The 17,368-nt window shown below is 38.4% G+C and overlaps 1 protein-coding gene across 1 annotated transcript in view; it reads right to left on the bottom strand.

Moving 5' to 3' along the window:
* Window positions 1-17,368, bottom strand: part of Fbxl17 (F-box and leucine rich repeat protein 17) — a 465,763-nt gene that overhangs the window by 330,696 nt on the left and 117,699 nt on the right. The window contains exon 4 of the mRNA XM_005361339.2: window positions 685-792. Within this exon, the coding sequence (XP_005361396.1) occupies window positions 685-792 (108 nt within the window). The remainder of the gene's footprint in view (window positions 1-684; window positions 793-17,368) is intronic.

Here is a 17,368-nt window from a genome sequence, read left to right as displayed (position 1 = left end):
TGTGCAATGTTTTCAGTTGAGATTTAAGTCAATCTTGTCATGTATCAGTTTCTTTAACTCATGTTTTTATAAGTAAAATGAAAATGTAAAACACAAACTACTTTAAAATAAGGATTCTGTTTCAGAAAAAGGAGGTAAAAAGTTTTCTAAAACTTGTATTTACTTTATCAAACACTAGCCGACTCCTATAGTTATCCAACTATTCCTCATCAACTACATTTAGCAAAACCAGAAAGCCAGGCACAACTGCAAAATGTCCACCAGCACAGCTACTCAGGAAAATGAGGCAGAACCTATGAAGATCCAGAATCAGGTGGGTCCAGAACCTATGAAGATCTAGAATGAGGCAGATCTGGAATCTATGAGGTCAAGAGCAGTCAGGCAATAGAGGAAGACACTGCTTCAAAACAGCCAATGAACTGCACACAGGGCAGCAGGTCTGTGACTCCTGCTAGTCAATGGCTAATGCAAGAGGACCACAAGTTCAAGGATTTCCTGAGCTATATACTGAGTTCAATGCCAATCGTGCCGCAAAATAAAAAGTAAAAAGATGGGTTGGGATATAGATCAGTGTTGGAGTGCCTGCTTAGTAACTGGAGGATGGCTAAAAATGACAATACTGTGGCCTGTCACCTTCATAATACTCAAAAACATCAGGAAAATGAATGAAGCTGTGGCGCTTACCTTGGTTAGGTGAATGACTCCTTTGGAAGTAACTGAACAACCCATGAAGCCAACATACTGGAGTTCAGGGCAGTGCTCCGCAAATGCCTTCACTGACTGGTCTGTCACCTAGGGGAAGATATGAGAAAGTTACCTGAGATGGTATCACAGTGAACTCATGTCTTTTTCACAGGGATCATTAATCTTTCCCTTTCCAATGGGTCACTTGAATCAGCACACAAACATGCTGCAATGTCACCTGTGTGACTAAGAATTACTTCCTTGGCCACACTTCCCTTATACCCATGTTTCCATACTTCTTTATAGAAACAGAAGATACTGACAAAAGCTACTCTGTAAACAGAGACTGCGATTTCGTTTCCCAATCACCCAGACCCAAATAAACACACAGAAACTACATTAATTACAACATTGTTTGACCAACAGCTCAGGCATATTCCTAGCTAGCTCTTACATCTTAAATTAACCCATTTATATTAGTTTATATTTTACCACGAGGCTCATGATTTGTTATCTCACACCTTGCTTCTTGGGTGACTACATGGCATCTGCCTGACTCCACCTTCTTTCTCCCTGCATTCAGTTTAGTTTTCCTGTCTAGCTCCATAGGCCAAAGTAGTTTCTTCATTACCCAATGGTAACCAAATGTATTCAGAACATACAGAGGGGAATTCCACATCACTACTCCACTTCCTGTCCTATGTCTCTTCCTCCCTCTTCTCTTCACATTTTATGGACACTATTTACATGCTATAGAATTCACCCTTTAAAGGTTCAGCTCAGTGATTAGTAATATATTTGTAAAGCTGGGCAGGATCATCAATACCTAATGCCACATAGTCATTCCTACTGTCCTCTCTCTGGATCACTGTCTTTCAGCTGGGAAACTGTCTCTCCAGCCTTCAAACTTAAGACTTTCACGACCATATGCTCTGCTTGGTCCCCAAAATGCCAACTATAGAGTTTGGAACTCCTCAATCGCAGAATCATGCGAGACTTTCTTGAAAGAAAAAGAGAAAAATCTCCTAATGGTTTTATTTCCCTGAAGAACCTCAATGTAATGTATATGGAAATCTTCTGAGAACTCTTTTGCAAACTTACAACTGAAAGGGATAGGACCCCAGGGTCTGTATTTTTTTAATAAGCCCCAAGTGACTCTCAAGTCATTCAAAATTCAGAGGTCCCAGTGATGTAAAGAACTTACAGTATTAATTCTGGATATTTCTAGCTAGATCTGCTTTAAAAATGAAAGGCAGAATAAAACTATTTCTTCCCAATCATACCTAAAACTTTTCTTCACAGATATAAATTATCTTTCTATAATTATGTAAAATTTTTAAGATTCAACTTATTAAAAAAAAGTCCAAACACATGGTTATTTTAGGTTTACTTTCTTCATCCAAAATAAAAACATTTTTGTTAGATTTCAGACATCAGTGATAGCCACTGTTTCTACATTAGTTTTTAGTTTGGATGACTCTTATTTATATCTTCTTTATGTTCTACAGACATCGGGAAACAGAAGTATGTGAATAGCATTAATTCTAAGACAATCACAGGGACATTTCCCTAAAGTAATGAAACCAACAGCATCCATGGCAAGCCTGATAAAAGATTAATTCTGCCTTCAAAAGTAAAGTATGCTTAAGCATATTAAGACCGAGGGTGCCATTGATAAATTAAAAATGGACTTGCCTTACACTCAGCTTTCTAAATACATTATGTTAACATGGAATACAAAAGGCACTAAAATCGCTGGAAGCATCAATGAAACACAATCTTTAATTAAAAAACAAAAAGAAAGGGAACGGGGTTAAGAACATGGTCAGTAAGTTAAATGCTCTGCTCAATCTCAGACTAGCATCAAGTCTTTTTTTGAGAAGGTTGGAAAGGAAGAGGAACTCAGATAAAGATAAAGAACACAAGAAAACTCAGGTCCCAAAATCCTCAGTTTTTAAAGAGAGAGAAAGGAATATTCAAAGTCCCTGGTAGGCTTTTCTCTTTTAACTGAAGCCATTAGAATAAGACAGCTTGCGAGGAGCCTCTAACATCAACAGAGCCTGCAAAGGGAGAGCAGAGTGAAGCTCTCCAAGTACAGAAACACTCTGACTGGGTATGTTTGTTTTAGAAGACTAATAAAATAACCTTCAAATGTCAGAGGTGATTGATTCTTCTCCTACAAACAGAAGATCAGTGTCTTAGGGTTTCTATTGTTCCAACAAAACACCATGACCAAAAAGCAACTTGGGGAGGAAAGGGTTTACTTGGCTTACACTTCCACATTGCTGTTCATGGCTGAAGGAAGTCAGGATAGGAACTCAAACAGAGCAGGGTTCTGGAGGCAGGAGCTGACACAGAGGCCATGGAAGAGTGCTGCTTACTGGCTTGCTCAACCTACTTTCTTACAGAATCCAGGACCACCAGACCAGGGATGGAACCACCCACCGTCACTTATCACTAAATGGGAAATACCTTACAGCTGGATCACATGGAAGCATTTCCTCAGCTGAGGCTCCTTCCTCTCTGTTGACTCTAGTTTGTGTCAAGTAGACACACAATAGAAACCCTAAGTAAGATAGTTAGTGAGACACCTGGGGCAGAAGCTCTGACATAAACCCAAGTAGAGATTATAGGAAGGCAAGTATTAGTGGGTCTCAGCTTCTCTCAGACCCTTGAGTCTAGGTGCCTCACTTTAAATCTCAAGTGAATGTCCCATCCCTTTGTGCGATTATTTAAAGTAATTTCTCTGTATTATGTCTATCTCTAATACAGAGAATAAAAATGGTACTCACTTCACAGAGTAAAATATGAAAGGGCAAAGACAATGCAAGCAGAATACTTTGAACAGTGAGACATCATAATTTCTCAATAATGGTTAACTAGTATCATCACTCTTGATCATACTTCTGTATTGTGATTCACAGCCAGAACTAAGGAGCTGATGGGTTGAAGAAAATGATAATTCAAAACCAGCAGAACTAAAGGATGCTTCTTTCTTCCTCCATGCACTCTGGAGATCCTGGTCACTGCCTGGGAGTTCTAGATAACAAGTGGGACTGTGATTGAACAGTGACAGAAACAACTGTAAATCCATTGCTGTCACAGCAGACTCAAAGGGAACTCCTTGTTATCTCTGGCTAGAAACCCACGCTGTTTTACTTTAAAATGGTTCAAAGCTCAGGTTCTGGTTAAAAAGGTCCAATGGACCTTCAACAAAGTCTGGTTCTTCTGACAAGCTTTATTGTATCATCCTCATCTTGAAACCTGCTCAGACTGCAGAACCTGGGTCCTACTAACTATGTACTCAATCCCAATAAGCACTTAGTCGAATCTTCAGGTGACTGTCATGTACCTTACAGCTTAAGGAAAACTGCCCAAAGGATGAAGATTCTCTTTGGGGCTTAGAAGACACAAACCTAAATAGCTATATCCTAACCCAAATAATATGGTGGATTTTGAAATCACATATTGAGGTACATTTTCCCCATTTTAAAATTAAACTCAGCATGAAAACACTGAGAAACTTACTTACAATGTATCATTGTGCTGAATAAATGCACTTTGTTTTAAGTGATAAAGAAGTATAACTGAGTATAGTTCCTATCATTTTAACAATATAATACCATCATGCAACCAATCCCCTTTGCTCTTTTGTGACCACATCAGTGAAGCACTGCTCCACACCCAGACTCTGACAAGTACTGCAACACTTTCCTATCTTTATACCTTCACCTTATCTAGAAACCTTCCTATAACTATGAAACCACAATAAGTAGCCTTTTGTGTAATTCTTTCCCTTGTAAAATGTTTTGGAGACTTATCCATGTGTACATATACATCTATATTTTGGCAGAACTGTTACTGCTGTACAGAATTCCAGTATATACAATACATCTGACCAGGTACTAAGTATGTGAAATCTTTCTAATTTAGGAGTTTGAATGGTGCTCCTTGCACACAAGTCTTTGTATGGAACTATATTTTTAGTTCTTTTGAATAAATGTCTATGAGTAGAACTGATAAATGAAATCAGTATAAGTCTATATCAGTTAAAGAATTAAATTGTCTTACTAAATTGAAGAAGATTTTACATATTCTAAATTCAAATCATTTCCTAAGCTATGCCTTGTCTTTTCATTTTCTTAATGTTGGTATCTCTAGTATCCAAGTTCATGATGTTCTCTGCATTAATATTTATGTCTGGTGTGCAGTAAGGATAAGGATTCACGTTTAATATAAGTATGTCCAATTCTCTCAGCATCTTTGTCAAAATCACTTTACATCACTAAGGAATTTTACGTTTCCAACCTGTGATTCATTTATTTGGAGAAGACAGACTATGGAAAATCAAGGTGGAGAGTGGGAATTAGTATACAAACACAAACACGACTCTACATTGTGGAAGAATAAAGTCAGTCTGCAAATCAGATGCTGAGGTTTGAGTCAAAGGTATTGTGAAAACAAGGGGGAAGACACCAGATTCAGCATGATTCACATAACATAGGTAGAACATGACTGGCCTCCTTTGCCGGACATGCTAATCAAACAAGCTAAATTTGAAAAGGACATGGGTTCATGCAGTCTCCATCAGGAAAGTCCTGCTGCTAAGAATGACTGCTGTGCCCTCTTCAGTGAAGAGGAACATGATAATAAACTTCTGCAAAGACACTGGCAGGGCTTCATTTCAGAACCCTACAGGGACTTTGTGATATGAGATTCCCTCTGTATGCTGTGAATACCACTGGTTAACAAAGAAGCTGCTTTGGGCCTACTGCAGTGCAGAATAGGGCAAGGCAGGAAATCCAAGCAGATAGAGGAGGAGAGAATAGGTGGAGTCAGAGAAGCCATGTAGCCACAGCAGGAGACAGAGGCACTGGAACCTTGCCAGTAAACCACGAGGCTCATGGTAGAATATAAAATAACAGAAATGGTCTAAGATGTAAGAGCTAGCTCGAAATACACTAAAGCTATTAACCAAACAGTACTGCTAATAATACAGCTTCTGTGTGCCTATTTCAGGTCTGGGTGGCCAGAAATGAACAAGCAGCCTCCACCAACAACTTTGTTAACTGCTAACTTAAAGGAAAAGGGAAGCTGAATGTGGCAGTAAATTATAAAACAAACAACAAATGCAGAAAGTGCACTCTGAGGAAGGCACTTTTATCTAAAAAGGCTTAAAATCATAAAAAGGGGGAAAGTGGGGTGGAGAAGCCTTTATAGAAATTTTATGATTGTAAATAAAGAGATCCAACTTGCTCTTATTTAAGACTTGATGGCTTAATGTTTTCTTACATCATAGAGAACTGTCCTAACCAAAGTAAGATAAATTCATGCAGTAAGGTATAACAATCTGTGCTGGCATTCTTTTTGAGTCATTACATATCTGGCAAGAAGAGCAACCTATAGCTGCATTAGTAACTTTTCCAAAGTGACTCTGGAAAAGAGTGGGTCCCAAAGGCCCACCATGGTAAGGCAGCAGGCATGGCAGCATGTGTAGAAAGCTGAGGTGTCACATCTTCAACAGAACAAACTGGACATGGGGCTATGAACTCTCAAGCCGACACCTAGTGCAAGCAAGACTGCATCTCCTAAATCTCTCCAAAATGTACTACGAACCAGGGACCAAATGCTCCAACACCTGAGCATACGAGTCTCGTACAAACCACCAGAAGTATTAACTCTAAAAAAGTGGAATAATCTTTAGAGATTTATATATAGCTGACAATGAGCTACTCTGCAAAATCCTAATTGAAGGCACCAAATAGTAAAACAGCATTTCTTGCCCTTGATATAAAAACTGAAAGAAAAAAAATAAGACTTAGGAGACCTCCTCCTCCAATTTCAGTCCATATACACAGTTCTGGAAGCTGACCTAATTATAATTATTGAATCAATCTAAACCAAGTAACATGAGAGAATCAAACTACATGTTAATACTGAATACTAATACTGAGCATGGCCTTCAGAATATATTGGGATCATCTCTGCATATTCTACTGCACCCGATGAAATCCAAGATATACCATCCCCCCTCCTCTGAACATCTTCAACAGCCTACATATAGGACTACATACTGTAACTCATGACCCTACCAACCTAACCTTTACACATCAAGCCGCCGTGACTTTTCAAAACCACAAATCAAATCAATCCATCTGCCACGGAGAATCTTCCAATGACACCAATTATTCTTAGAATAAAATCCTCCCTGTCTCATCTACCTCCTTTTAACCCGATATTCTATCTCTGTGCCGATATGAATATTTCACATCTATACCACTCACTAGTCTACCCCATGAATGTCTTTAATCCCAGCACTCAGACAAGCAGATCTCTGAGCTTGAGGCCAGCCTGGACTGTTGGCAGAGGCTGCTTATTAGTTTCCCGGCTGCCTAGAATTGAAATAACCATACAGAAACTATATTGATTGCAATACTGTTTGGCCAATAGCTTGAGTGTATTTCTGGCTAATTCTAATATCTTAAATATACCCATTTCTATTAATTTGTGTATCACCACATGGCTGTGGCTTACCAGGTAAAGGTCTGTCCAGCATTCGGCATCTGTCTCTGGCAGGGCTACATAGCTTCTCCCTGATTCCACCATCTCTCTAGATAGATAGATAGATAGACGGACGGACGGACGGACGGACGGACGGACGGACCGACCGACCGACCGACCGACCGACCTTCCAGCCTGGCTATACTCTGCTAAGCCAATTGGCCTTATTAACATCCTTATTCATTAACCAATAAAAGCAAAAGCAACACACAGAAGGACTTCCCACACCAATGGACTACAGCATGAGTTACAGGACAGCTAGAGAGAAAAAAATGCCTTGAAACTCCCCCAAAAAAGAAAATGATTCTATAAATAATTTAATAGAAGTAGATTTCTTTTGAGCCACAAATAAGAGCATGGTCTTTCCTGACATAGATGTCAGGCAGGTACTATTCTGTATGTCATGAACAGGACAAATGATTGAACCCACAGAGCTTGTGACCCAGAAGGGGAAAAACACTAAGCATTCAATTCCAGAGTGGTATTTCCACTGAGGTAAGATCACAATTTTCAGTAGTCAGTAATTCGGTGATTTCTTCATATCCCATAATTATGCGGAAAGAAACAAGAACGTGACTAAAAATCATACACAATGTTCTGCCCAAACATTTTAAGTCTTAATTATACAAATGGTAACACTTCAGAGACAAGCTACCATAAGTGTCACTTTTCCACAGCATGAAAATTAAAGACCTTTGAATATATTTCCTAATATAATTTTTAAATTAACACTATGCAATTATTTCATCAAGCAAATAAAAAAAGGTGAAATTTTACTTTTAGTCTCATTTAAAATTTGGAATAAGCAAAAGTAAACAAAACCACAAATGCACCTCCATATGCTAATCTTCTAACTTTGGTAATTATTAGTTTGTACGCAATGCTATTTCACACATAGGCCTCATACATGTACAAAATAACATAGTAATCTCTTCATATCTCTTTATAGTGATAGTACTTTGGCAACAACATCCATGTGAAATAATATGACCTATGTACAATTTGAATGGGAACAATCTAACAGTGACCAATAAATCTCATTTAAAACTTACAAAAATTAAAAAATAGACCCTTAACAAGGGCACTGGAATTCAAAGCGAATCATTTACTAAAAGTTTAGAATCGCATTAGTGTTTAATGAAAATCTTATTGTTCATCTGACCTTTCATATTTTAACTCATCCTATCTTATTAATTGTTAATCTCTCTACTGAAAAGTTGGGATAGCTGACTTTTAAAAGTCTATAAATCCCATGATAAAGAATTATAAAAAGTGAAGAGACTAGTCTCTTTCTAATGGTGTAGTTATCTATCTATCTGTCCTGATTTTAAAAATCTTTAAGTGTAACCACTTTCTTTCAATTTGCTAAGTACTTTTGACTAATACTGTTTTTTGTTTTGTTTTCTGTTTTTTTTCTTCTTTTTTTTTATTGAAAGAAAAAAAAAAGAAATTCCCGCCTCCTCCCAGCCTCCCATTTCCCTCCCCCTCCTCCCACTCTTCTCCTCCTCCCCCCACTCCTCTCCCCCTCCCTCTCCAATCAGGGTTTCCTGCCCTGTGGAAAGTCCAAGGTCCTCCCCCCTCCATCCAGGTCTAGGAAGGTGAACATCCAAACTGGCTAGGCTCCCACAAAGCCAGAACATGAAGTAGGATCAAAACCCAGTGCCATTGTCTTTGGCTTCTCATCAGCCCTCATTGTCTGCCATGTTCAAAGAGTCCAGTTTTATCCCATGCTTTTTCAATCACAGTCCAGCTGGCCTTGGTGAGCTCCCAATAGATCAGCCCCACTGTCTCAGTGGGTGGGTGCACCCCTCGTGGTCCTGACTTCCTTGCTCATGTTCTCCCTCCTTCTGCTCTTCATTGGGACCTTGGGAGCAAGGCAGGGTTTCTCTACAGCTTTGGAACTCACTCTATAGACCAGGTTGGCCTTGAACTCTCAGAGATCCACCCCTCTCTGCCTCCTGAGCTGGGACTAAAGGTATGCACCACCACTATCCAGAGACTAATACTGTTTTAGTTAACCAAAAGTTAATACTTGTATGATATAAATGAAATAGAAAGTTAGACTATTCAGGGTGTGTTCCTACTTTAACTTGTGAAATGGGCATTCTAAGATATAATCTATGAATACAACTGTAAGGTACATACAGCAGGAAGAATTACAAATACTTGAAAGCAGGCATGTACATTCGCTTTGGAGATCAAAAGGCAGGTAAAAGTCCCATTTGATATGAATGAACAAAGAGTTCAAGTACCTGCAAGTAATTCTGTGGTTTATCACAGGAACATGCTTTAATTATATGAAAACAAAGGACTCTTTTTCTATTCTGTAAAATGTTATTTCATCTTTAAATAAACCTTTAAGTTAACAGATACATTCAGAGAACTCATTTAAAAAAGAAAAAAAGAAAAAATTCATGAGCATGACTGAATGTTAAACTAAATCTGCCATGGAGATCACTTACAAAGCTAGGATTTTTGTAAGAAAACAGGAAATGTGGTATAAAAAACTTGAACTCTGCATCAGCCATCTTTGAATGGTGCTTCTTCCTAAAACATAGAAGGAAGGAAAGAGCACAGAGAGCGAAGCTGTCTAAATGGCAGCAGCACTAAGTACTTCTGTAGGGATGCTCAAAGCCATACAGCAAATGGTTCACTTCCTGTCTGTCCTCCTCCCCTGGCCTCTGCCTCAGACCTCTTCTCCTCTCCACCTTCCCTTACCCTTTTGCCTTCCTGCTTCCTTCTGTCACCTATGTCCTTCCCAGGGCTTAGTGATTCCTCATGTTCCTTGCAATCCTTCTACCTCTATACCACTCTTCTTTTGCTGATTGTTTATGAAATGGAAAGAAAGCCTTTTAAAAAATGTTATGTTATTAATTTAAAATATTAGATGTTTACAATAAAGTTTTAATTACAAATAAAATAGTGACAAACCTACTTATCTCATAAAGAAATTTAAGATTATATAATTTTGCGATATTATTGGAATCAGACTGCCTAGGCTATATTCCAGCCCTAACTCTTTCTAACTATGGAAGCTTAAAGAAGTTATTCTGTATTTGGGGGCGAGGGGAATGTAAGCTGAGACACAAACCCAGAGGGATCTCAGTATACAAGATCCTCCAGGAAGCACACCACTGCTCAGTGTGCAGACACTCACTCCCTTTCCCAGATCCAGGATATGGTATTTTAGACATTATTATACAAAGCTACCTTACTCCTATAATTTGTACTCAGGAGAACAAATATAAGCAGTTAATAAGAAGGGTATGCTATATAATGCCATACCCTCTCCCATGTTAGTAAATATAGAAATGTCAACCACTTTTTGTTCTATACTCAGTCTACATTTATACATAAGGGGAGTGGGGTGATATGTATAATCGCAGTTAATAAAATTAATAAAGGGCAATTTTAACTATATGAAACAAAAAGGCATGTACTTTTCCATAATGCATGGAAAAGCCCCAAAAGAGGCTATCTAGTGGCTTTAAACACAGGCCTCCAGGAATAAAAATGACAATTTTTTTTATTTCTGAGGGAATCATGCAAGGCAAGTTTTCAGTAACGTGTTCAATTTACATGTATGAAAAGATGATCGAAATGTACAATATTTCATAACAGCAAAGAGCACACCCAACTCAGGAAGTCCGACATGAAATATCAAAAGGGAAAGCACAGAAGCACAGCCTTCAAGAATCATCTGAGCTGAGAAAATGTTTAGAATAGACTTTAATATTTTAGCAGGTAAAGGTGCTGCCCAGGATGGACAAAACCTAGGCGAGGTATAAAGCCCTAATAATCTACGTTTTAATCATAAATGAAAGGCAATAATCACTTGCTTAAAAAAATAATACACACAATCTGGTGTGTGAATATAGAACATTTCTTACATATTCATGTTAACATTCTTTAAACAAGAAAACCCATCATCAAAAACAAAATTTAAATTAGGTTATTCATTTTTCATCGTTAGACAAATACATACACAGTTCACTAAAAGTTCTTCCGTACATTTTAAACAGCTTATAAAATCTCACCTTCTTTAAGTAAGGTGTCAACAATAAGGAGAGAGAGGGGGTAAGTCTGCCATTTAGCCCAAACCAGTATGATATACACCCTCCCTCCCACAAGGAAGCCAATTATAGAAAGTAGAGGGAAAAAAAAAAGGATTGTGCAAGCTTCTCACATTTTAAAATTAGAGACCCAGAAAGGACAAAGCTCATGATATCCGTGTCTCCGGACTGCGAGGCAAGTATGTATAGCTTCTTTCTGAGACCGGGCTCCCAAGCACAGGCCCAACAGACAGTCAGCACTCCATAAACAGCAAAAATGCAAAGGAATGAATCGGTCCAGGCAAAGCAATCAATGGAAACAGGGTATCACAGAAGCCAAACCCACTAATGCAATTCAGAATTAGTGCCATTAAGAAGAAGTGAAGATCTGAGTGCCTGCTTGCCAGGCATGATACTATATTATGTTTATTTATACAACAGTGCATCAGTCTTTAAGAACTATATACACTTTGTTTGACTCAGAAGTGCATTTAGGGATTCCTATGAAGTATGCTAAGCAAGGCAGTAGAGAGATTTGCACATCACAATACTCACTGCAATATGACTTACAGTAACAATACTTTAAAACAGGACATGGCCAAACAATGGTGGATGTGGCCAAAAGGCTATTTACTGAAATATTTATTAAAGAGCAAAAACAGATGCAACCTAAAATGAAATTAAATGATGTATAAATATGATTCTATCCATTGGTATCCACACATAGTGAATAACTCAGGTGGAATATTAAAAATCTCTTCACAGAGGAGTTACATAATTACCTTACCTTCCTGTTTGCCTTCTGCTTTGTTCCACAGAACTCTACTATAGTGCTTAATGCCTGCTTCCCTTCTGGAGGTTCTGGATTTAAACCAAGAACCTCACACAGAAAAGCAAACACTATAACTAAGGCAAATACTCGGCTCTCTTCTGACATTTCATTTTAGGCAAAGCCTCAACTCTCTTTTCCCAGGATGGCCTTGAACTCACTCTAGCTCAGAAAGGCCTTCAATTTGTAATCCCAACTCAGCTTCAAAGAATACATGAATACACACTTGCATCAACTTGTAATCCTGATTCAGCCTCAAAATAGACATGAATAGACACTTGTATCAGCTTTTGCACTCACAGTCACAGAAAACAAAAACAAGAAAAAAATGCATGGCAGGAAATATTTTCAAATTTATCTCCTCTTGTAGCCTGACTAATTTCCATCAAACCTTAGAAAATAAGCAAAATAAAATGGGAATGTTTTACAAATTAAAAGATTATTCAGCTTCTAAATATTAAATAAAACTGAGTATCATGTTATTACCTGGTCTATATTCTAAAAAAAAAAAAAAAGGTGGGTGGCGCATACCTTTAATCCCAGCACTCGCGAGGTAGACAGAGGCAGATCTCTGAGTTCAAGGCCATCCTGGTCTACAAGAGCTAGTTTCCAGGAGAGGATCCAAAACTACAGAGGAACCCTGTCCCCTGCTAGACAAAACCGAAAAATTGGGGGAAGGCTTCTATAAACCACAGGGAAAGAACATTATTACAAAGCAATACACATGAAATCTGATTCAGCAGGCTATATCAGGCCAAAAGAAAAAAAGAAACCCATGTATATTTTTAAAAGTCTGCTTTTATTTCATATATATTGAAAGTTTTTTGGTGTGAGATTCTACTCTGTATGTTGGGAATACCATTGGTTAATAAAGAAGCTGCTTTGGCCTATGACAGAGCAGAATAGAGCTAGGCAGGGAAAACTAAACTGAATGCTGGGAGAAAGATGGAGTCAGTAAGAAGCAATGTAGCCGCCACAAGAGACAGATGTCTCTGATGGAGCCCACTGAAGTTTGCCAGTAGGTCATGATCTCATAGTGATGCACAGATTAATGGAGATGGGTTAATTTAGGACATAAGACCTAACTAAAAATATGCTTAAGCTATCAGTCAAATAATATTGCAAATAATATAGTTACTGTGTGATTATTTTGGAAATCTGGGCAGCCAGGAAACAAATGAGTAGCCTCTGCCTACAATTTTTCTTAAAAATTAAGGAATAAGAACAATACCATACTGAATTAATTTACTAGTTTAAAATAAAAATATGAATGTGGATACAAACCACAGTCATCTAGTTAGAACCTATTATTAAAAGGCATTTTTGGGTGTCTGAATATGAGACATTGAACTGAGGGGCTCACCTGGGAACTTGTCAGAGCAGCTTCCTCAATGACATGGTAAGAATACGCTTGAACTACACAGCTGCTCATTCATGCCCAGGCTGAAGATAATGCACATCAGATATTCCCCAGACTTACTGATATCAATTTAGTGACCTACTCAGGGAGCTAAATTCCCTGTTAGCCTGCCTCCTGGAAATCACATCTCTAAATTCCTTCCACAGTCATCTCTAAGGTGCCACCTTACTCCTGCTCAGTGCCCATCTTTTGGTTGAATCCTCTACTCACTCTGGCTGAAGAATACCCCTATCTGCAACACCAAAGCCACTTGATGTCTTTTCATGTCTCCAATGTCATGGTATGATATCCTACAGCAACCAGAGCCCCCAATCTTTCAATGCCAGAGTGCTTCAAATGTGTATGCCCAGGCCTTCCTACTACTACTACTTCCTAGTCTGCCCTAGACTTCACCTGAAACCCAAAGCCTGTGGGCCAACCTCTCACAAATACCTGTCTCTCTTACATACATTCTTTTTTTCCAGTTCTAACCACAAAAATTAAAACTCAAACGAAGGAATTAAAGACAAGGGCCAAGGAATAGATAGTATCTTCAACTTATACTTGTTTTCTTTAAAAATAAAATAAATCTTTAAAAAATAATCAATAACCAAAATGGAAGTCACTGGTTGTTCTACACCACTGGTTCTCAACCTTCCTAATGCTGCAACCCTTTAATACAGTTTCTCATGCTGTGTGACCCCAACCATAAAATTATTTTCTTTACTACTTCATAACTGCAATTTTGCTACTTTTATGAATTGTAATATAGATATCTCTGTTTTCCAATGGGTCTTGGATGACCCCTGTTGAAGGGTCTGTCAAACCCCAGAGGGTCATGACCCACAGGCTGAGAACTGAACAATGAAGGCAATTCAGGGGGGAAAAAAATCTGTGGACTTTAAGACAGAGAATCAAACATAGCTCTGGACACATATGGCGCTGTAGCAGAGGCTGTCATATCCTTGCCAAGAGTATTTTAGAATGAATACAGGAACTAAATTGATATTTAAAGAAACAACAGCAGAATTTTTCCAATTTGATGAATGATATGAACCTGCAAATTAAGATCAGTAGTTCCCAAAAAGAGAGACTCATAGAAATACACATAAAGATACCACATAATGAGGTCCCTAATACTAAAACAAAAACATCCTGAAAGCAGTAAGACTTCTCTGCAAATTAAAAAGATAATTTGAATGGCACTTTTATCAGCACCATAAATGTAGGGCAATACTTTTAAATCCTTTGAAAGTATTAAAGAAATTTAAATTTTCAAGCCAAAACTCTAAATTTAGCAAAAAAACATACTTCAGGGATGAATATGAAATTAATTTCTCAGTCAGTCAGCCTGCCTACCAGAAGAGAACAAGAAGGGACATTCTTAACACAGGAAAGGACAAGAAAGGTTCTTGTGAAAACTCAGAAGGAGCAAGAGGAAATACAGGGCAATGGATAGATAACACAATGGGATTCAGTTCTACCTGCAAGTTTTCTAAAATACCTTTGGAACAAGTAAGACAAGAGCAGGATAAGACACACAAAGCCACAAACATGCTTTGTAAATGTAGCGCTGGCATTTGGGTGGTAGTCAGAGCTCCCTTTCTTAGTTCCTTTTTTTTTCCTTTTCAACCAGTAGTAGATAACCAAAGCAATAATGCCTTGGCCCAGAAACCTCTCCAATGCCTCTGACCGTGCACTATATGAATTAGGTCTAAGTATAGCCTTTATCCCACGACAGCTTTAATAGGAGGGATACTTCTGTACCTTATATAGGGTGGATAAAGGAGCAACTGAGAATGCATCTGGCTAAAACCTCTCTGCCCATGAATTCTAATCATGAAGCAAGAAGTGGTTAAGAAGAAAGTTCTTCATCATCTGGCCAAATACAAGTGAACAAACTGCCCTATTCTGTGTCAACGTGTTTATAAACACACAGCTGTAGTAGTGCTGCATCTATCACCATGCAGACATCATAGTAAGTCCACCACCTACCACCACTGACAGGACCTAGACTTACAGAGTAAGTAGCCTCTCCGCGCTTCCTGAGTGTAGACTCAGGAATGTTATCTCCTCTAGCTTCAGTTCACAGTCCACGATTCCAAGCATGACGCCACGAGGAACAGTGAGAATAAGAGAAATGTGATCTTAGTCTCATGGGCATGCTATCTGGAGCCTGCAAGAAACCATTAGACATTTTACTAATAAAATGCAAATGCAGAGAACGCCCCACTGGAAACCAGTGCATTAGGGTGGAGAAACGTCTTTCTTACACCCACAAGTCAACAACAAGAGTGAAGGCACTGCACAACTGCGAAGAGGAGTGAGCTGGCATTTCCCCGCCTCATTTACAAAGCATGTTTTTGGCATGCAAGCAAAAAATGACATTATTTTTTAAGAACTCTTTCATATCCAAGAGTCCATATAAATCTCTTCAAAGGTTTTTTTAAGGTTTAAAAGCCAGGAAATTTGAATGTTTCAGCACCATTAAGGCTAACCTTGGCACTACAACTGCTACCAATCAATTTTTTTCCTTTTAGAAAGAATGCATAATTTTGATGAATGCTATTGCAAATTACACACTGGAAACATAATTTTTCATCTGAATGGGGCCAATGTCTCTTGGCACGCTTGTCATCATCACAATATAACTGCTAATCTTCAGATATAGTTATTAACAACTTCAAAAAAGCATTCCGAAGACCAATTCTCCTTTTAAGGTCAATGATTGCCAGTTAATGACCAATTGGCTAGAACCACTGCTGTCCTGACCTTTACATCATGTTTTAAAATACAAGACAATAAATAACTATTAATAATGACCTATTTTGAAAAATGGTTTTCAGTGACCATCTATGCTCGCTGAAAACATAAGCTTTGTGTTCATATAATCACTCAGTCAATTGCTGATGTTTTCTCTTTGCAGCTGGTGGTGTCTGATCATTAAAATGGAAATAAGGGTGGAAGGTGAGAAGCCTGAAAATCTGAGATGAGCTCTGTTGGCAGTAAACGGTGTATTACTGGTGAAACGTACTAGGGTAGATAGCAGGGCACTAAAAGGTACAAGATGAAAACTAAAGGCCACCATCTTCATTCCCAAGGACCCCAAAATGTCCCGGGCAGATGCTTTCACACAGTATATTCATCTGTTTAGTTTCCTTCTGATTTCTATGCAACAGATTTGTACTCAACGTGTTTGAAACTGGATCTTCACTCACAGTATCTCAAGTCCCAGCCACAGAGGCACGCACAGTTTATCTCATTTACTTAATAGCTGCAACAGTATTCTAATCTGAAAATAGGAATTTAATTACTCTTTTATTGAGGCATATCTCAGTCATCTATATTTATGTGTTTATTTTTTCTTATATTGCAAGCAATGCTCCTGTGGACATCCTAGTAAACATCTCTTGGGGAAAGTATACCAGGTAACTACAGTAATTCTCTGTAGTCTGACTTGTGTAAGAGGACACTGGCTTTTTAGTGACAGATTTTGTTAGACTATGACTGGAGTGACTAAGACTCCTTGGCAATACCCAGAACTATGTACAGGGAAACATACATCAAAAAAGCTCACACGTGAAGCATTTCTTTGCTGACAACAGGGTAAAACTCCGATATCTTCCCTCAGAAACAGTGTTTTTAAATTTACTCTGCTGTTCCTCTTTAGTTACCACAGGAAAACCAAGTTTGGCTGATTTACGCAGGGACTGGCTCACAACAGCTACAAACTTAACAGCTGTCTGCAGTCAATGACTCACATACCATTTGAGACTGAACTGTTGTGCAGACAGACTGTGTTATTATGACAGACTCTAATGCTGCTTTTCACAAGCCACGAGA

This window comes from Microtus ochrogaster, linkage group LG4 (genome assembly GCF_000317375.1).
Source record: "Microtus ochrogaster isolate Prairie Vole_2 linkage group LG4, MicOch1.0, whole genome shotgun sequence".
Lineage (NCBI taxonomy): Eukaryota > Metazoa > Chordata > Mammalia > Rodentia > Cricetidae > Microtus > Microtus ochrogaster.
Note: the sequence above shows the minus strand (reverse complement) of the source record. Positions and strands in the feature narration are given on the sequence as shown.